The sequence below is a fragment of the Tupaia chinensis genome, unplaced genomic scaffold (genome assembly GCF_000334495.1).
Source record: "Tupaia chinensis unplaced genomic scaffold, TupChi_1.0 Scaffold000054_1, whole genome shotgun sequence".
Classification (NCBI taxonomy): Eukaryota; Metazoa; Chordata; class Mammalia; order Scandentia; family Tupaiidae; genus Tupaia; species Tupaia belangeri.
The window spans coordinates 7004004-7025646 of record NW_006159512.1 but is presented as its reverse complement, the minus strand read 5'-3'; the positions used below and the strand labels follow the sequence as shown (position 1 = coordinate 7025646).

General features: G+C 43.6%; 1 protein-coding gene and 1 long non-coding RNA gene across 2 annotated transcripts in view; one reads left to right on the top strand and one right to left on the bottom strand.

The window, feature by feature from the left end:
* Window positions 1–19828, top strand: part of LOC102494956 (putative tetratricopeptide repeat protein 41) — a 79960-nt gene extending 60132 nt beyond the window's left edge. Inside the window, 5 exon segments of the mRNA XM_014591814.1 lie at window positions 1662–1806; window positions 3519–3671; window positions 9461–9594; window positions 18928–19057; window positions 19150–19828. Of these exon segments, the coding sequence (XP_014447300.1) occupies window positions 1662–1806; window positions 3519–3671; window positions 9461–9594; window positions 18928–19057; window positions 19150–19822 (1235 nt within the window). The 3' untranslated portion in view covers window positions 19823–19828.
* On the bottom strand, window positions 5894–19147 carry LOC114009698 (uncharacterized). Its single transcript, XR_003551078.1, has 3 exons — window positions 19020–19147; window positions 12112–12218; window positions 5894–6588 (listed from the first exon to the last, which is right to left on the bottom strand). It is a non-coding gene; the product is annotated as an uncharacterized LOC114009698 (long non-coding RNA).
* Window positions 19829–21643: the final 1815 nt, after the last annotated feature.

The following is a 21643-nucleotide window of genomic DNA, read 5'->3' as shown; positions in this document are numbered from 1 at the left end:
TTGACCAAAGGGAGACCAATTATGGCTGCCCTGCCCTGATGTCCAAGTACGAGGCATGAGACGCAGGGTGGACAGTGGGCAGTGAACTACATGCTGTTGCTGATGGTAAGAAAGAGGTGCTTCCCGAGAACCTGACAGGAATGCTTTGTAAATCCGTCTAAGTTTCATAGCTCTGAGAGTTAAATCGTATTTATTTATTTATTTTTTGTCTGCTAGCAATGCTCTAATAACATTTTCTCAGAACATTATTCTACTAGTTTGCTAGGGCTGCCCAAACACTGTACTGTACAGACTGGGGGCTTAAACAACAGAAATGTACCTCTCTGTTCAGGAAACAGAAAGTTTAAGGCTAAGGGGTCAGCACCTCCTTCCACTTGACAAAGTATGGCTTAGAAACCACTTTCTACTTTTGAGGAGTTTGTATCGTCAGAATATTGAACTTTCAATAAAGGAGCAAAATTGTTGGGTCTTTGCAGAGGGTGCGTTCCCAAAGTAGGGTGGACTTAGGTGGATCTTGTTACTTGTTAACCAGGTTCGTGGGACTCTTCTGTGCTTCTTGTCATAAGGCTGTATCAGTTTATTATGTCTTTTATTTTTGTAAAGAGTTATTTATTTAATTTTATTTATTCATTCATTTATTTTGATTTGACTAGAGAGAGACACACACACACAGAGAGAGGGAAAGTGAGAAAGCAAGCCACCAGGTCCGGGACTTGAACTGTGTTTGACTGTGTGGGAGTGTCCAATGCCTTAACCACCATGCCACCTACTGGCCTCAGTTTATTGTATCTTGTTAGAGGACTGTATGGGCTGCCTCCTGTAGGTCTCGGTTACCTGGGTGATGTTCAGTTTCATTGCCTCCATATTTTCATCCTATTTCTTTTCTTTTCTTCTATTTTTTTTTTTAAACTTGCACTTGCCAGAGAGAGAGAGAGAGAGAGAGAGAGAAAGTAAGAAAGCACCCAGCGGGGAATGGCTATGCCACGATCCCTTTTCCTCTATCTCCTCTTGAGATTTGGGGCACACATACACATGCCAGGCATGTTTAGTGTGTTTTTCAAGCTACCAGGTCTAAGACTCAAATCACGAGGTCAACCATGTGTGGGATCCAGTTGCTTTAACCACCATATCACTGGCTTACTCTCCTTTTTATTTATTTATTTATTTGAAAACATTTTTTTAAATGCCAGAGGATGTACACACATATATGAGAAAGAGACAGAGAGAGACAAATGAGAGAGAGAATACCCCAATGGGGCCTGGCCATTCGCAATCCTTTTTCCTCTAGTTCTGCATTCCTTTAGGATCCTGGGCACATATCTTTCAAGCCACTGGGGCCAGGACTTGAACTCAGGTTGGCCATGTGAGATCTGCCTTCCACTATGCTACAGGGTTGGCCTTCTCCCTATTTCGGACCCACTTATTTGCAAAACTTGGAAGTCAATTTCAATCTATTTGTTAGCTCCTCGGTCCTCTAACTGCTGTGCATTGTACAAAAAGTCAACCCCCATGCAGTAAAGGTCAATAACTGATTTATAAAAAACAAACAAACACCTGGCTATTGAAGAAATTATATTAAATGCTATGCCTATTTGACATCTGACACTTTTGTGGAAAAAACCTGAAATGCCGTATTCTTTGCCAACATTTATTTCTTGCAGTCAAAGCGCTGAGTAACCTGGCAAAGTCAGCATCAGAGGAGTACTTAAAAGAAAACCACATTTTGGACCATGCTACCGAAATTTCCAAGTTAATGGACAATCTTCGTGATCAAGCTACCATGAAATTCACCGAAGGTGTTCTGATGTAAACATGTATTTTTTTTTTTTGGTCAATTTATCTGTTTTCTGTACTAGTTTTTATTCTTATGATTAATACATTGTACTTCACCTATACCTTTTAATCTATTTCATACTTAAGAGATTTGGAAAAGAAGAGCTGGCTTTTAGCATTTCCATCCTTTAATTATGGTTTTCAACAAGGGATAATTTTGGCTTTCTCCCTGCCTGGGGAACTTTGGGAAATGTCTGGAAATGTTTTTGGCTGTTCTGATTGGAAGATTTTTAAAAGCTAGGAGTGCTACTAAACATCACAGAATGCACAGGGCATCCCCTATAATAAAGAGTTTTCCAGGGCCAGTAGGTAGCATGGTTATTAAGGCACGGGACTGTCATGTGGCCAACTGTGGTTTGGGTCCTGGACCTGGCGGTTTGAAAGTCGGTCAATTTATCTGTTTTCTGTACTAGTTTTTATTCTTATGATTAATACATTGTACTTCACCTATACCTTTTAATCTATTTCATACTTAAGAGATTTGGAAAAGAAGAGCTGGCTTTTAGCATTTCCATCCTTTAATTATGGTTTTCAACAAGGGATAATTTTGGCTTTCTCCCTGCCTGGGGAACTTTGGGAAATGTCTGGAAATGTTTTTGGCTGTTCTGATTGGAAGATTTTTAAAAGCTAGGAGTGCTACTAAACATCACAGAATGCACAGGGCATCCCCTATAATAAAGAGTTTTCCAGGGCCAGTAGGTAGCATGGTTATTAAGGCACGGGACTGTCATGTGGTCAACTGTGGTTTGGGTCCTGGACCTGGTGGTTTGAAAGTCATGCTAGGTGCATGTGCATGCATGCCCAACATTCAATGAGGAGAATAGAGGAGAAAGGATTATGGCATGGCCATCCCTCTTGGGAAGGGGGTGATTTCTCACTTTCATTTCACTGTTTCTGTCTTTCTGTTGAGCACCATGCCCTATGGCAAAAATTAAAAAAGAAAAAAAGTTTCCTGGTTGGCCTACTGCCTGATGGTTAAAGTGATTGAATCCTGCATGGCCAATGTGTGTTTTGAATCCTGGACCAGGCAGCCTGGCGGAACACACCAAGTGTGTGTGCCTCAGTGCTCCAAATGGAGGGAGAGGTGGAGTGCAAGGGATTGCTATGTGACTGTGCCCCATGCGGGGTGCTTTCTCATTTCTCTTCTCCCATGAGTGTACATACCCTTTGGCAAAATTAAAAAAAAAAAAAATCCAGCCCAAATGTCAATAGTGCCAAGGTCGAAAATGGTGCTCTAGTTTCTTGATAAAGATATACACACTGTGGTCAGCAGGTGGCCTAGTAGTTAAGATGGAGGACTCCAACATGGCCGACCTGATTTGAGTCCCAGACTGGTGGCTTGAAAATTGAGCAGGGTGCGTGTGCCTGCATGCCCAAAGTCCTGGCAGGAGAATGGAGGAGAAGTGTGGTGTGGCCATCCCCACTTTCCCTTTCTCTCTCTCTCTCTCTTGCACATGGGCACAAGCCCTACGGTAAAAAACTAAAAAAAAAAAAAAATGTACAAACTGTCTTACAAATCACTTTGAAGTTCTTGAATCTCTACTATAAACTACTCTGCTGTTTTATATTTTCCAGAACAGATTTTTGTACATAAAAATGTTTATGAGAATTATTTTTGATAGGACAATGAATGTAGCCAACATTTCTCATGCCCAGTAAATAACGCATATGGGTTTTCTTTTCAGATTCGTTGCTGGGAACATTTCTCTTGCAAAAATGAAATTGCAAGAGTGTTTAAATATCAGGAGGAGTTTGTTTGGTGAGAAAAACATGCTAGTTGGAGAAATTATGGAATTTTTAGCAGATGTACTATTTTTTACAGTAAGAGATAATGAGAAGTAAGTGCATATAAAATGTTTTAAAACATGTGTCTTCTATTCCCCACGTCCCTCAAAAACTACCAGTGACAGGGAGGTCTGGGGTTACCCACCAGGTGTGTCTCCCCTCTTGGTTCCAGGCCTCCTTAGAAATCTAGGGGGACTTACCCTGTCTGAGAGTTCTGTCCTGATCTACTTACTTGTTAACACACCAACCATTAGGCCAGCCCTGTAGCCTTATGGTTAAAGGGAACTGAATCTCACATGGCTCACTGTGGTTCATATCCTTGATGGCTTGGAAAACATGCTGGGTGCATGTGTATGTGTGCCCCAAATATTGACGGGATCGAGAAATGGAGGAGGAGGGATTGTAGCATGAGCACATCCATTGAAGGTGTTTCCCCCATTTCCCCCCCACCCCTCTCTCTCTGGTGAGCCCACATGCCCTCTGGCAATCTAACAACAACAACAACAACAACAATAGTAATATACTGACCTTAATGTATTTTAAAGGTGCTATTGACCCCCAGCAGTATGGAGGTTTTCACAGGATAAGGGAGTACAGCGTCTCCCTGAGTGGTTCCCAGTATCACTCACAGGCCTGGCAAGGACGAAGTGCTTACTTCAGGTCTCTGTGCAGCCTCGGCCATGGCCACTGTCTGTGATACTACGTCCCATGGCCGGGAGTCCTGTAAGATGGGGCCCAGAACCTGCAAGGTGCCAGATCATGCCCATCCTTACTTGGGGAGTTGTCTTATTTTCTTGTGAGATGTTGGGGCTCTCCTCACAGTCCTGCACCAGACAGCTTGGTTCAAAGGGAGAGGGTCCTTCGGGAATCCACAGAGACCACACCCCTCCTTTGGCCTGGCTTCCATCCCTTCAGAGTAGATCCAGCTGAATGGCCAGGGACTGGCGAGGTTAAATTGGACAGTTGCTATGTTTTGTCTTTGTAGTGCCACTTTCCTCCCCTCCCCATTTCCTGACTTACTTTTCTGTCCCGGTTTCTGCTTTCCTCTCACCAGTCAGGCAGGTGACTGCTTTCTGCCTTTGCTACTAGGAAGAAAGTAATGTTGGTAATCTCTTGAATGCAAACCAATGTTAACCCTTTCTAAAATATATTTATCTTTTAAGTTTCTTGTAAGAGAGAAGCCCCGGAACCAGGCTGTGGCTCAGCAGTGACGTAACGGGATATACATGAGCAAGGTCTTGGGTTCGCATTCTGAAGCCTCCCTGAACACACTGGGTGCACATACACTTCCCTATGATCTGGGCTAGCTGAGTGTGGATTGTAGTGTGAGGACCCAGCTGGGGGTGCCTGTCTCTATATATGTCCGTCTCTTTCAAGGAAGAAAAGAAAAAAAAAAATCAACCTAAAAAAAAAGGTACCCAAATAAAGGAAGATCTAAGGCTAAAATAACAGGTGCTTTGTAGTTAGTGCTGAGATGGTGGGCTCTGGGCTTTTATTGCTTAGGTCTAAATTTTATTTCTGCCATATAGTGAGAAGTTAGGCAAATGCTTAATATCCTGGTATCTTGTTCCTTTCCTCCTTGGTAAAGTAAGAAAAGAAATAATCTTCTCCATGGGATTATTGTGAAGATTAAGAGATTGTATATGGAGGCTGGCCCCATGGTGTAGCAGTTAAGCGCTGTGTTTGGGGAGCTGCATCCCACATGGATGACCATGGTTTGAAACTCACACATACGTGTGCATGTCCCAAATCCTGACGGGATGGATAAATGGAGGAAAAAGGAATACAGTGTGACCACTCCTCATGTTGTAGAGTGCAGCCGAATGAACGACCACCGAAGCCAGATTAAGGTTCAAGGGAGTCTTTATTAGCTGGCCAGTGACTACAGCCTGAGGCTCGGGGGGCCCGAGGGTCAGAACTGCAGCCCCTGACTGAAGTGTGAGTAGTCTTTTGATAGGGGGGTCAGTTCCCTGGGGTTTCCACGTAAGCAGTTACAGAAGCTGAATCAAGCAGGTTAATTATTTCTAAGGGATGTGGGGTTTCCATGTAAGCAGTTACATTGCTAAACAAAAGGGTTTGGGGCTAGTTAGCGAAGACAATAGCAGGGGTTCCAGATGCGGTTTCCTGTATGGCTAGCACAAGCTGTTTTCTCATGGGAAAAGCAAGCTGGTTTACAGAAGCAGACAGCCATGTTAGGGTAAGGGAACAAAATGGACAAACAGTTGTTCTTGTTGTGCAAGATCTAATATGCGGCCTTCCATACTCACTGGGGAGTGCTTTCTCTCTCTTTCTCTCTGGTGGGTGCACATGCTCTCTGGAAATAAAAAAGCTATATTGAAAAAAAAAAAAGACTTTCTGTATGTAAAAAGCTTAGCAGAGTGCCTGGCCCATACTAAAAGAGCTCAATAAACTGAGTTATTAGTAGTCGTATTTTGCTCTCCAGCAGGTGACATTCAAGGCACTTGATACCTCATACACTTCTTACTTATCTAAAGACCAGCGCTGCGAGCAGACAATAGGACTTTCTTTAGGAAAGCAAAAAGCTTGATGGTAGAACCATCATTGCCTTGTAAAAGAAAAAATCTAAACGCGTAGCATGCTGATTGAGTCATCTGTACTGCCTGGCTGCCTGACCATAAATCCAGAGCTGGTGGGGAGTGAATCATGAGGCACTTAATACTGCTAGGCGTTCTACAGGATGGCCTCTATGTCAGAGGACCTGACCATACATGGCTGCCTTCTTCCCAGGCCTCATCGCCAACCATCAACCTTCAGAATAACGGAGAAGCCTTTTTCCTTGTTGAAGATTGTCCTCAGGGGACCACATCTCCCATATTGGTTAAGACCAGGAGACATTTTGCGAGCAACGCCGCTCAGCTCTCAAAAAGGTGCAGATCCTTTGCTCTCATGGACAGAAGCCCTTGAGACAGTCTTCTGCATGACAGAAACGATCCATGGGATCCTGAGAACCTTGTAGAAGAGGGATAGGTGAGGTGGGGATGAATGAAGTTAAATGAAATAATTAAAAGTTAAATTTTAAAAAACAAGCAGGGCAGAGAGGAATAAACAAAATGTCTTAAGAGGAACAATGATACATTCTCAGCGAAATGCTGATGATTTATTCGTCATCAGCTTTTAGCCATTCCATCAGTAGCTATCATTCCATCTGTGCCCTTAGTACTCAAGTTTACTTCCTTACTTCCATTGGTTCTACCCCCAGCCAAGTCCATTTTGTCTACTCTTAGAAAAGTCAACAAGAACATCCCACAGTGCACATATGTTATGCACATACTATTTTCCCTTATGAGAGAGAGGAAAAGGAAAGAGACAGAGCTAGGCATTTTTGACATGGTCTGGAGGGGTTGCAGCCTCCTGTCCCAGCAGACTGGGACAGGAGGTGTCTGGGACCACAGGTGTGTGCAGTCATATCTGGGATGTTTAGGTTGGCCTGGAAATTGAACCTGAGCCTTCCACAGTGCTGCCAGCCTCCCAAGCAGTGGTGCTATGTGTGTTCCATGGCAGCTGGGCCCCCTTTGCGCTTTTTATGTTGCTGGCCCTCTCTTCTGAAGTGGCTGACAGTGTTGATTTCTCTCCTGGTTTCTGAGATACCCTCCCTCAAGGATTTCCTCCTGATTGTGCCTTCTCAGTTTCTCCCCCTGCCTCTTACCCAAATATTGACATTCTCTGAGCTGAGCTCATGGGCTCTATGCTTGTCTCTGCCTTAGCATCTCAACCCCTCCAGGGCTTAGGGATTCAGCCATCATTTCATGAAGTGATGACTTCTTGTCTCCATCTCCTTCCCAGTCTTCCATCGCTGGTGGCAGACAATGTGTGTCCATCTGTCTACTGGACCACTTCATCTGGTATATCGTTGGCATTCCAGAATCGGCCTGCTCAAGATTAAACACATCTACCCCTCTCTTCCAGACAGTGCTTCTTCTCTCAGCTCACCCAGTTCAGACCACGGCATCATCTTAACGATACATCTGAATGATGTTTGGTATCAGTCACACAGTGGGCTCAACACGCGTACTAGTCCATTCTCTGGGACTTAATAACAGAACACTGCATACTGGATAATTGGTAAAGAGTAGAGGTTCAGTTAACTCGGAGGTCAAGGGGCTACATTTGATGAGAAACTTCTTGCGGTGGGAACTCTACAGAGTTCTGAGGTGGCACGGGACATCACATGTCTCCAGTCTCTTTCTCCTTCTTATAAAGCTACCAGAAGTCAATAATGGGGGGCCTCACCCTAATGACCTCACCTAATCCTAATCACCTCCCAAAGGCTCTCTCTCTTAATACCATGGTTGGATTAAGTGTCCATTTTTTTTTAATACCATCACAATAGGAACCAAATCTCAACACACAAATTTTGAGGAACACATTCAAACCAAAGCAACACAATATATATATATTTTCTTATTTAATCCTCACAGTAATTCTATTATTCCCATTCTGAACTAGAGAAAGCTGAGGCTTAGGTTACTGTACCTGCCTAGTTCGAAGTGGCAGAGCCAGGGTTAGTACCCTAGAAGTCTGATGGAGGGACCAGCAGGTGGTGTGGTGGTTAAGGCACTGGACACTCCCCCATGGCCAACATGGTTTGAATCCCAGACCTGGTGGCTTGCTTTCTCACCTTCTCTCTCTCTGTCTATCTCTCTCTGGTCAAATAAAAAAAAAAATAAATAAATAAAATTAAATATCCTTAAAAAAAAAGTCTGATGGAAAAGCCTAGTGCCTAACCTCTATGGCTCTTACTACTTTAGTGCCTGACTTTAGTGCTGGAGTTTTTTGTGTTTGTTTTTGGTTAGAGATTTTTTTTCGCTATAGGGTGTGGGTAGTCACTGGGAAGACAGAGAGACGGAAAGCGAGAAATCCCTGCCCCCGTCTCACCCCAGGCAGAGGGGGATGGCCACAATTCAATCCATTCTCTTCCATTCTACTCTCGGGATTTTGGGAATGCACGCACATGCACTGGCACAAGTTTCAAGCTGCCAGGTCGAGGATTTGAATGGCAGTCAACCATGTGGGAGTCCAGCGTCTAACCACTATACCACCTGCTGGCCCCAGAGCTGGAGTTCTTAGCCACGTCACTCTACTGCACGTGCTCAGCCCCCAGCACTCCCAGCATCAGCTCCATCACACCCAAAGTGGTGCCAGGTCTTCCTTCCCGGTCGGTGGCCACTGCTTGAAGCTCAGACCTTGGTCTTCTTCCTCTGGACTAACTCGTCTCTGCCTGTAGGCTCACCTGCCTCAGTTTACCCTCCACACTTCCACTCAGGTACATTTTCAAAATGTTAATTTTGAACTTATTCTCTCTCTCTCTCTCTTTTTTAAAAAAAGAGATTTTTGCTATAGGGTGTGTGTACTCACTGGAGAGACAGAGAGACAGAAAGTGAGAAATCACCTCCCCCAACGGGGATTGCCACACCACAATCCCATCTCCTCGATTCTCCTCTCAGGACTTTGGGCATGCACACACACGCACCTGGCGTGAGTGTAAGCCACTGGGTCTGGGACTCAACTGTGGTCAACTACGTGGGAGTCCAGCAACATAACCATTATGCCATCTGCTGGTCCCAAACTTATCATTCTCTTAATGAAACTCATCAGTATTAAAGTCCAGAGGCTCTGGGTTTGCACCCAAAGTCCTGCATGCATCTACTCCTGCCTCACTATTCTCGCCTCCAACCTCAGGAAACTATCTGAGGGGAAGGGTTAACTTTATTCATCTTCAGTTTCCAGTTCTAACACCAGCAGTAAATGTTTGTTGAATGACCAAATGCGTGAATGTCATGCTTCTTCGATGTAAAACTTTTACTAAATTTATCTCTTCTAGATTCCAAAGGAAGAAAGTAGTTGAATTTTATAAACAAGTGATAAAAATAAAGGAAAATGCAGCCACTCTGGCCAACTCCTTGCTCATCAGGAGGCAGCTGAGCATCAGCCTCAGCGATACCTTGTGTAAACTAGGTAATTGCTCCAACCTATTTCTGTTATAAGTAGGTGATTTTTCCCTTTGCTTCACCCACATACTTGCTTATTTAAAAAAAAAGGCTTTATTTTTTTTTTTTTGAAACAAGCAAAGTGAGTCCCACAGGGCAGCTTCTCAAGCTTTGTGCCTCAAACAAGTGGGTTAGCAATACACCAGGTAGGTGCCTCTTAGCCCTTGCACAGCTGGCCAGGGGTGGAATCCCTGGACTGGTCATCTCCAGCCTTGGGGATTTTTGTTTACGGCAGACACATACACATACACATATGTGTTTTGTTTTTTTGTAAGCTTTTCTAGGTTGAATGTGTGAAACTTTTTATTTTTTTTTTTTAAGAGAGATTTTTGCTTTAGGGTGCATATGCTCCTGGAGAGACAGAGAGATTGAAATCACCCTCTGGGGGGATGGCTATGCCACAGTTCCTTCTTCTCCATTCCCCTCTTGGGATTTTAGGCACGCATGTACATGTGCCCAGTGTGTTTCAAGGCTTGGGGTCCGGAATTCAGACCACGGTCAGCCATGTGGGAGTCCAGCGTCTTAACCATTATGTCACCTGCTGGTGCCAAAACATTTTGTTTATAAACAGAAAATGTAGATGAAAATTCAGAGAAAAGTTATGGAGGAGGAATTGATATATCTGATGTGGTTGCTTCATATAATCTGTTACAGAATAGTTGTGGTGTCTGGTCTGTGATGGAAGTTGGGTTGCTGGGAAAGTCATGATACATTTTTGCATAGAAAAACAGAAAAATATGTCATGACTTTTCCGACAATATATCCATTTACTTTCAGATAAGAAGGTATCTGTAAGTAGCAATTGCAGTGTTTCTGTGACTAAAATTTTTTTATAATTTTTTTTCTTATAATATTATGTATGTGTATGTGCACAAGAGAGGGGGAGAGAGCGAGAGCAAGAGCGAGAGTGAGAGCGAGAGTGAGAGCGAGAGTGAGAGCGAGAGAGCGAGAAGCACCCTTCGCAGGGCTGTCATGCTGCAATCCCTTTCCTCCTGTCCTCCAGCCCTCCAGGATCCTGGACATACATACACACGCCTCACATGTTTTCAGGTCAGCCAGGGCAGCAACGCAGACCTTGGTTGGCATGTGGCTTCCAGCTGTGCAGTCCAGTATGCAGCCGACCGTGTCACAGAGACTGGGCCATGCTTTTGTGACTTCTTAAGTAGGTCTTTATAAGATGTTTCTCTTTTGAGGTCAATTTTCCATGTAGTTATGATCAAATAAAGATTCATCTCTTACTACCCCTTGTTTCTATCTCCTGCTGGTGATGAAAATGGATTCACTGAACATAAGGTCGGTTTGTGGCTCAGAGGAACGTGGTAGATGATTCATTCAGCTCTTAACATGAGATGCGTATGCTTTCACCTCAGCCAGTGATGGAGAAAGCAGACCAGCATCTTCCTCACGTCAGGACCAGCGTGTTGGCCAGGATGTAGTCTGTTTATGGATACCTTTTCAGTTGCCCTCTAACAGGAAAGGAGTAACTTAGTTTTCCTACCTCTTCTGAACATTTTCTCTCTACATGGAAATGTGCCCTAGTCGCCTCTATAAAATAAGTAAGTAGGAGCCACATACAGTTAGAACTCCTTACTCTTACTTATCTTAAAAGAAGTCTTAGCCTCTCTGCTATAAAAGTGTTACAGAATTAGTCTTCAAAGCATTTCTTTTAGAAGCCAACAGCTATGTATTTTTTCATTGATTGGGGCAGGGAGAGGGGGGAAAATTATGGTATGAAGATAACTGCACTTAACTGATTCAGCAAGTCATTATTTTAAGAGCTTTATACATTGTAATGTGTGACAGAATTGTAAGGTTCTCTCTCTCTCTCTCTCTCTCTCTCTCTCTTTTTTTTGCTGGACGATTAGTTTGTGGGTCTGGGTAGTTTAGGAAAAGCATTCACCCTACAAGAAAAACAAGTCTCTGGGGCCGGCAGGTAGCATAGTGGTTAAGGTGCTGGACCCCCTCCTGGTGGACCACAGTTCGAGTCCTGGACCTGGTGTCTTGAAACTCATGCCAGGCACGTGTACGTACATGCCCTACATCCTGAGGAGAATGGAGGAGAAGGGACTGCGGCATGGCCATCTCGCCCTGGGGTGATTTCTCGCTTTCTGTCTTTGTCTTTCTTGGTCTCTCCAGAGAGCGCATGTGCCTTATAGCAAAAAATCTCTTAAAAACAAAAACAAAAACAAAAAGAAGAAGAAGAAAAACAGGCCTCTAATCCCTCTCCTGTTGTTGCAGCATGGGGAAACCCCCGTGAGGGGCATCATTGCAAACCATTGACCATTGCTTGGTGACTTCGGGTTGGAGGCTCACGGATGAATTTACCCCTTATTTCCTTTGTAGCTTGTCTCCCTTGTAGGAAAAGTCTTGGGTGCTCTGCAGAGGAGCTCCTTATCACTTTGAAGCAGTCCCTTCAGAGGTCCTCCAACATGGCTTTATTAATGCTATATGGTCTCAATTTTAATTCATATCATCCCACACTTACCTTCTAAATTGAATGAAAATTCATTTTGGTCTTTTCTGGATATAGTGAAAGGCAAACAAACAGAGGGACAGTAGGCCTCCTGTGTCCCAAGGACTGTATGAGGTGTTCTGCAGGACACAAAAACAAAAGCAGATAAATTCTTGGGACCAGCATCACTGGACTCCTACATGGCTGACCATGGTTTGAGTCCTGGACCTGGTGACTTGAAACTCACATTGGGTGCCTATGTGTGCATGCCCAAAATCTGGAGAGGAGAGTGGAGAAGAAGGGATTGTGGCATGGCCATACCCCTGGGGATTGTTTTTTTGCTTTCTGTCTCTCCGTCTCTCTCTGTCTGACAAATGTACACACCCTATAGCCATGTGGGAGTCCAGTGCCTCAACCACCATGCCACTTGTTGGCCCCTCTCTTCATAGTTCTTAACACTCTCTAAAATTACACATTTATTTGATTATTAGGCTTTTTCTCATTTGTCTTTCTTCCTTGCTAAAAAAATGGGACTCGATCTGTCTTCTCTATCACTGTATTCCCTGCTGTTAGAACAGAGACATGTAATAGGTGTTTAATAAACAGTTGTTGATGGAGGAAATGCCTTAGCCAATTCAGATTTACCCTCCCACATTGGAAGGGCAAGTATTGATTATTAAGTGCATTCGAATGTTAATTACTTGTATTCTTAATTAACTAATTAATTCATTCATTCAACAAGTATTGTGTCTATCTCTATTGAGTTCCTGGGTTATAGCAGTGAACAGACAGAAAGAGACCAACACTGCCTTCCTTGAGCTCCTGCTGGGGGAGAAGGCTGTCAGACTACTAACTACATAATTGCTTAACTGCCCTTGTATAAAGTGTTACTATGGAGACAATAGTTAGACACTATCTAAGAGGAAGGAAGGTGCTAAGATAGTCAAGCCAGCGATTATCATCATTAATCTGCAATATAAATGAAACCTGGGAAATCAATTTAAGATGATTGTTTTCAGTAGGTTAAAACAGTTTGGGTGTTTTTTTCCCATATTGTTACCCTGAAACAAAGTTATTGTTTCTACTGGATACAAGGTCAGACAACCCAGATACTCAACAGCTGACCTATAATGGGGAAAGTGCAGTCATGGGGAAATATAAGCACCAGCAGGGACCTTGACCTGTCAGATGGAGGGGAACCGGCGCAAGATACATCTCTGGAAGGGATGCTGAAACTGAATCTGCAGGAGAAGTTGCTTACTAAGTCAAGTAGGGGAGAGGGAGGTGAAGAGTCATCCAGGCAGCAGTAACATGGTGCCCTGCAGGGCTGGAAGCCATGTGGTCACCTGCAGGTTTGGATCCCTGGGTCAGCTTGAAAACACACTGGGTGTGTGAACGCCCCGCATCCTGAGGCTAGAGGGCAGGGGAAGGGGGAGCATGGTGTAATGAGACCCTGTTGAAGGTTCGTCTCTCTCTCTCTCTTGCTTACATACATGCACACATGCTTTCTATCTTAAAAAAAAAATTTCAAGGCTGGTAGAAACCAAAATGGCCTGTGAGACTGGAGTACAGAGAGTGGTACAGAGGGAGTGCATAAGGAAGATGTTAGAGAGGCGTCCGGGACTGTGTCCAGGCCTCCTAGGTCCCATCAGGGATTTGGGAGGTTACTCTAAGAGCAACTGAAAGTGAAGCATCTTTGCAAAGAAGTTAAGTGTTGGGAAAACAGAGTCACTTCTCCAGCATGCTCTTCACAAGAGATTTCTAATATATATATATATTTAATATAATATATATAAATATGTATATTTATATATTTATATATATTTCTACATATTTCTATATTTCTCTCTATTTTTTGTTTGTTTGTTTTAAGAATGATTTTTGCTGTAGGGCTTGTGTGCTCACTGGAGACAGAGAAAGAGAGAGAGAAAATGAGAAACTACCCCCCCAGTGGGGATGGCCATGCCACAATCCCTTTTCTATTTTCCTCTTGGGATTTTGAGCACACATGCACCTGTGCCTGGAGTGAGTTTTAAGCCACTGGGTCTGGGATTTGAACTGAGGTTGGCCATGTGAGAGTTCAGTGCCTAAATCACTATGCCACCTGCTGGACTCTCTAACATAATATTCTAAAGTAATATTATAAATCCAGAGTCATGAAAGAGCACAGAGGCTTTTTTTTTTTTTTTTAAAGAGAGATTTTTGTTATAGAGCACGGTATCCTTGCAGAGATTTTTGTTATAGAGCCACGTATGCTTGCTGGAGAGACAGAGAGACAGAAAGTGAGAAATCCCCCAGAGGAGTTGGCCACACTGCAATCCCTTCTTCTCCATTCTCCTCTTGGGATCGTGGGCATGCACACACACACATGCGCCCAGTGTGAGTTTTAAGCTGCCGAGTTTGAGTCTCGAACTGCGGTCAACTACATGGGAGTCCAGCAACATAACCATTATGCCATCTGCTGGTTCCCACAAAGGATCTTTTTACAAGGCCCATTTTCTGTTTCTTTCCAAGGTGCACATTTGACCTCTCAAACACAATGTGAACTCCCAGCGACAGGCCTTCTTCCCTTACTCTTCTCATGTTTCAAGTGTCAGAAACGGTGCTTGCGGCACACGCCTGCTCTGTCATAGCAGAGGCCGAGCAAGTGGGTAAACGAGTTCTTTCTGGGTATTTCCACAGCGTGTCTGGGGAAGACATGACAGCTCTGTTCAGGCTAACACTAAGGACGAAACAACCCAGACTGTACTTTAGCCCTGAAAGCAGTGATCTCCCGTTGACTTTCCCGATTTCATTTTAGATAGAGATTCATGAGCTGGAATGTCTGGCACCTTCCTTAGTCTTTTCTTATCACATGTGATCAACGTGAAGAATACAGTGTCATCTCCCAAGGGGTGTGAGAATGGTGGGCTTCCAGCAATTTTTTTTTAAAAAAGAATGAATATTTTAAAATTTAACTTTATTTATTTTAATTTGACCAGAGAGGGACAGAGTGAGAGTGAGAGAGAGAGAAAGTGAGGAAACGAGTTGCCAGGTCTGAGACTCAAACTGTGGTTGGCCATATGGGAGTCCAGTACCCTTAACCACCGCACCACCTGCCGGACCCCCAGCAGTTTTTTATAATGAAGATTTTAATTATAATCACTACTTTTTAATGCATGAGATTATAGTAAGCATGTATTAAAAGGATGGATTTGTGAGATGGTGACAAATCCTACATCTTGTCCCTTGTTCTAATCACAATTTCTTGAGGCATTTATTTAATACATAAAATCTATTTTTTTTTAACATTTTTTTTCCCTTTGGAGAGATTTTTTTTTTTTTTTTTTTGCTATAGGGCACGGGCGCTTGCCAGACGGACAGAGAGAGACAGAGAGACAGAAAGTGAGAAATCACCTCCAAGGGGGGATGTCCACACTGCCATCCCTTCTCCTCCATTCTCCTCTTGGGATCTTGGGCACACATGCACATGCGCCCGGCGTGAGTTTAAGCCACCGGGTCTGGGACGCAAACCGCGGTCGACTACATGGGAGTCCAGCGACATAGCCATTACGCTAACCGCTGGTCCCCCCATAAAATCTATTTTTAATAGTTCTCTTAAAGTTTATCTCTAACTTCAGTCCAGTTTCAAGTACGAACCTTAATCTAACAAAACTGTTATTTCTAGAGATTTTAGTAGATATCCTAACTCTGAAAAAAAGGGCTTTTGTGGGGACCAGCGGATGGTATAATGGTTACCTTGCTGGACTCCCTCATAGTTGACTGTGGTTCGGATCTTAGACTTGGTGGCTTAAAACTCATGCCGGGCATATGTATGTGTGTGCTCAAGACCCCGGGTGGAGAGTGGAGGAGAAGGGATTGCAAGGTGACCATCCTCCTTGGGGGGTAATTTCTTGCTTTCTGTCTCTGTGTTTTTATCTCTGGTGAGTGAAGATCTTTCTCTAAAAGAAGAGAAAATAGAGAAAGAAAAAAAAGGGTTTTTGTGATTTTGTACCAAGCTACCTCTGACACAGAGTGATCTTACCACTATTTCTCCGATAAGTGTTTTCAATTTGCCTATTGAGAAGCCACTTGAGTGGGAGGAAAGGACAGAAATGCGGCTTTTCATCTTCCATTATATCAAGCTGAGTGCTCTGTATTGCGTTGTTTATTTTGGATGAAGTGTGGTAGATGAATGCTATGTTATTTCCCTCTCCCCGGGAAATCTTTCAAAAGAGAAATGCCAACCATCTCAGTCAAATTTATAATAGAAGGAGAAAAATTAAACAAAGGCTCTGGCAGGTGACTCTAAGCAGGATGAGTCAGTCCCTTCTTTTTTGTTTAATTAAACCATGCTTAGCTCCTCTAGAACACTCTTTTCCATAGCAGTCTGTCCCTAATCCAAAAGTAAGGTAAATGATTCAAACCTTATATTTTAATTTTAACTCAAACATAAATGTTCGTTCTTTCCCCAAACTTTAAAATGGAGAATCAAGATCTTACTGTTAGTGGTCCTCTGACTGGTGGTAGATGTCATCTTGAAATGCATCACCCACAATTTCTAGCTTTACTTTTTGCAGGTAGAAAATAATTATGGGGACCAGCAGATGGTGTAATGGCTACCTTGCTGGACTCCTGTGTAGTTGACTGTGGTTCAAGTCCTATGCCTGGCTTAAACTCACGCTGGGCGCATGTGCGTGTGTGCCCATGAACTCAAGAAGAGAATAAGAGGAGACAGGATTGTGGTGTGGCCATCCCCCCGGGGGGTGATTTCTTGCTTTCTATCTCTCTGTCTGTCTCTGTCTTTCTGGCAAGCACATGGGCCCTATAGCAAAAACCTCTCCCCACAAAAAAAAAAAAAAGAAAAAAAGAAAAAGAAAAAGAAATTAATTGTGATGTGGTCTACATAAGGGAGCCCTCCAAATTGCCTTTTAATATTCTTAATCATTTGTAGTTGTCTTGCCTGCTTATACTTTGAAGATTTTTTTTTTTTTAAGCAGCTCATAGTTTTGAGTTTTTCCAAAGCATTCAGCCTGGTTTTTATAGAAGACGGTTCCCTTTGCTTTTACACTCAGAGCTGATACTCCCAGGGACAGTTCAGAATGGGGAGTGGCAGCCTAGGGTAGCAGTCAAGGGCCTGGCTGGGGGAGGGCCAGGCTGACGGAGGGTCATTCCATCATGACCTAGAGCAACTTGCTTAACCTCTTTCCGTTTTCTCCTCTTTAAAACACAAACGAGAACATGCATTACCAATCTCTCTGGAAAGACACTCTAGAAACTACTATGGATGGTTACATTTTATAAGACTGCACAGATGGGGACAGAAAAGAGATCCTTTCCACCTTTAGACTTTGGTGCCTTTTCAGTTTTGAAGCATGTGGCTGCGTGCCCTATTAAAAAGAATAATAAAAAAAAGAACAAGGGCTGGTAGTTTCCACTTCAAAGGGTTACACACTCCTAGCAGCTGTAAATGTGCATTTGATGCTGTTATTATGAATACAAGGATGCCTGAGTCATCGGTGTTTTCGTCCTCTCATACCCAGTAGTCTCTGCCATGCATCCAGACCGGTACCCTCCATGTAGCAGCCTTACATTACATTGATAAGCAATGGTATACATTCAGCCTCTTAAAAGCAGTTTTGTAAGTGGCTTAAATGAATACACAAATATTATTTGCAAATTAGTTTGCACATGTATTTTTTTTTTTTTTGAGAGGTTTTTGCTATAGGGTGCATGCGCTTGCCCGAAAGACAGAGAGAGACAGAGAGACAGAAAGTGAGAAATCACCCCCCAGGGGGGATGGCCACGCCGCAATCCCTTCTCCTCCATTCTCCTCTTGAGATCTTGGGCACGCACGCACACGTGCCCGGCGTGAGTTTAAGCCACCCGGTCCGGGACTTGAACTGTGGTCGACTACATGGGAGTCCAGCGACATAGCCATTACACTAACTGCTGGTCCCAACACATGTATTTTTTTTTTAAATTTTAACAAACTTTAGAGAATTATATGATTGACAGTGGCATCTGGCAAAGTTTTTTCTTTTTTGATCTTTAAAAAATATATATTTTTATGGGGCCAGCAGGAGGTGTGGTGATTAAGGTACTGGACTCTCACCTGGCCAATTGCAGTTTGAGTCTCAGACCTGGGCACTTGAAAATCAACTGGGTGTTGGGGGCAGAAGATGGTGTGATGGTTAAGGTGCTAAACTCCTCCATAGCTGACCACGATTTGCCCTCTCTCTCCCTCTGTCTCTTTTTAGTGAGTGCATGTTCCCTATAGCAAATTAAAGAATAACAATGATAATAAAAATTATATATATATATACAAAAGAAAATCACACTGGGTGAGTGTGTATGCCCAAAATTCCAAGAGGAGAACGGAGGAGAAGGGATTATGGTGTGGCCATCCCCTCTGGGAGGGTGGGGTGATTTCTTAGTTTCCTTCTCACTGTCTTGCTCTATCTCTCCAGTGAGTCTAGTGCCTTAGCCACCATGACTGCTGGCCCCTATCTTCCTCTACTTTAAAAATATTTTTATTTTGTTTTATTTTAATTGTCAAAGGGTACATGTGCTCACCAGAGACAGGAAGACAAAAGGAGGGAGAGAAAGAAGACATCATTCAATGGGGTATGGCCATGCTGCAATTTCTTCTCCTCCATTTCTCCATCCTTTCAGGATCTTTGGCATGCACACACATGTGCTTGGCACATTTTTCAAGCTGCTGGGACCGGGATTTGAACCACGGCTGGCCATATGGGATCTAGATCTTTTATCTACTAGTTTAAGGGGCCAGCCCTATCCTACTCTTTTAAATGTGTGAAGCCAGGAATAATTTGGAATATTCTAATATTTTGATTTTCAAATATCCAGCAGGTCAGTTATTAATATGTGATTCTTGCCATCCTGGCATGATTGAGGCAACAGGCTATTTGTACAGATCCCTTGATGTAAGAGCAACCTACCTGGGATCGTCTCACTCGTCAGTCCACGGAATCCTGCTGTAAGCTTTGGTTTCTTTGTCTCCAGGAGAAATTTAGTTCTGGTTATTCATATTGTACATATGACCTCTTGACAACCTTCAATCTTTTGCAGTCTTCTAAGAGAAATTGAGCTGATCCGAGGCAGGAGATGTTGGCCTCAAGGCATGAGCCAGCAAAGTTCAGAGGATTCCAGAAACAGCTCCTTCCTGTGGGAGCACTTGATTAAGCTAGACTATCATGCTGCTCAGGGTTCTAATACCGTGACCTCTGCAATGTGCCTGGATGCAGATAAGCTGCAGAGAGCTAAAAGCATGGACTTGGCACCTCACACAAGTTCACATAAATCAAAATGTGCTTCTGGAAAAGGGAAAAAGACTTTGAGACCCAATCTGTGCAATCCCGCGGAGGAAAAGACCCAACAGAAGACACACAGTAATGTTGAAAGAGGGAATGGCCCAGGAAAGGAAATGCCAAAGAAAAAGAAAGACGCTTCTTTCAAAATTTTATCTTTAGGTAATAAGAATGGTTCAGTGAACCTTTCAAGGCAGAAGATTTTGTCTGCTCAGAGTGAGAGTGGAGAAGACCAGATCACAATTTACCACTATCCCCTCGTAGGGCCACCCAGCACAGATGATTCCTGGGACTCCCTCTCTGAGCTTATATCAGAAAAGTGGCTTTTTCATAGCCCAGTTTATAGGTCAATTCCTCAGAGGTGTGTTTTGCAGAGACGATCCCTAATTGAAGCGAAATTACTGAGGACCTCAAATGTTACTAATAAAGAATGAAAATGATCACGGCCTTTCTTGTATCTTTTTCCTACTTATTTTTCTTTAGAACTTTTGGGATATTTTCTTCTAAAATATGAGAGCTAATATTCAACGTCTGAGGATTAGACTTTTTTAGCCTCACACAATAGTGTAACTGTGGGGCCAGCAGGTGGTGTGGAGATTTAAACAGCTGGGCCCCACACGGCTGACTGCACAGTTTGAGTCCCCCCAGCAGTTTGAAAATCATGCTGTGCATGTGTGCGTGAGTGCCCAAAATCCAGAGAGGAGAGTGGAGGAGAAAGGATTGCAGCGTGGCCATGCTGCCGGGGAGTGATTTCTCATTTTCTGTCTCTCTGTCACTCTTCCATGAGCACGCGTCTTATTGCCAAAAGCAAACAAAAACCAAACAAAACCCACTGGAACTGCTCTTAACGGAAAAGAACAGCTCTGAAGTGATTTACATTTCCAGGGGAGGGAGAGCAGTGGTGAACTCCTATATCTAAAATATATATGCTCAGAAGCAATGCCACTGGTTTTTGCCGAAGGGCAGGTGCCAACATGCCCAGAAACAATGTTATTAAAGTTGCCATTTTTATATTGCTCTAATTGATCTATCTTGAATTTATGAATTACTTGCCATATAGATAAATGTACAATTTCTATCAGCAAACGTTATTATGAAACATGAAGAAGTCAGTCGGAATAAACTGAAACATAAAGTAAGTTTAGAGTACCAGGGCCCATGGATTTGATATCATATCTGTTTTAACCATTTTATTGTTTCTCATTTTATCAGAGATTTGCAAAACATTAACCATGAACTGTTCAGGATTACTTATTGTTTACCTTCTGGGTTATCAGTCAGCAAAATCCTACAGGTTATGTGCAAGAGTGGACTCAGATGTGCCACTTTAAGTTATTTCACCTTTCTTAGCCTCACTTTCATTATTATTATTTTTTTTGAAGACATTTTTGCTATAGGGTGCATGCGCTCGTCAGAGAGATAGAGAGACAGAGAGTGAGAAATCCCCCTGTGATCCCTTCTCCATTCTCCTCTCAGGATTTTAGGCAGGCACACATGCACATGTGGCTAGTGTGGGTTTCAGGTTTGGGAATCAGAACGTGGCCCGCCTTGTGGGAGTCCAGCGCTGGAACCATTCCGCTATCTGCTGGTCCCCACTTTCATTATTCGTAAAATGGGAGAAATTGCCGTACTTGTCTTTCAGGATGACTAAGAGGCTTGCATGAGATGATGCATCCAGCAAACCTTTAATAAATGTAGTTATCATCATACGGAGAGGTCTAACCCTATGCCACCTTTTTCCATGAAACCCTCAACCCGTCCAGCCCTCTAGATACACTAATGCATGAGCTATTTGTCTTCAATTGTATCCCAACTATTTCGCCTAAAGCAGTATGGTGTCCCAGACAGGGTGTGTGGGGCCTTGAGAGTTTTTCCCTCCACTCCACATGGCACCCGGCTCAACAGTGACCACTGGCTGGTTTGGGAGCCCCTTGGAGGCCAGCTCTTCCCAGCCGGGCTTGGGGTGGCCAGGCAGTTTTTCCTGCAGGACCTGAATCTGACTGGGCCCACACAGGAATGTCGCCTGGTGAGGAGGTTACTGTTTGGCTTGAGTGGAACCACAGGGCACAGAACAAGCGCAGCCTCGCAGGTCGGAAAGATGACCCACACACGGAATCGGTGAGCGTGAGCCAGGACGGGAGCAGGTGACTGGGCCTGAGGACCTCTCTCTCGAGGCGGAAATCGAGGGTGGGACACTGGCCTTGCAAGCTGCGCAGAAAGGCCGTCTTTCACATTTATTAGGATCTTAGGGGCTG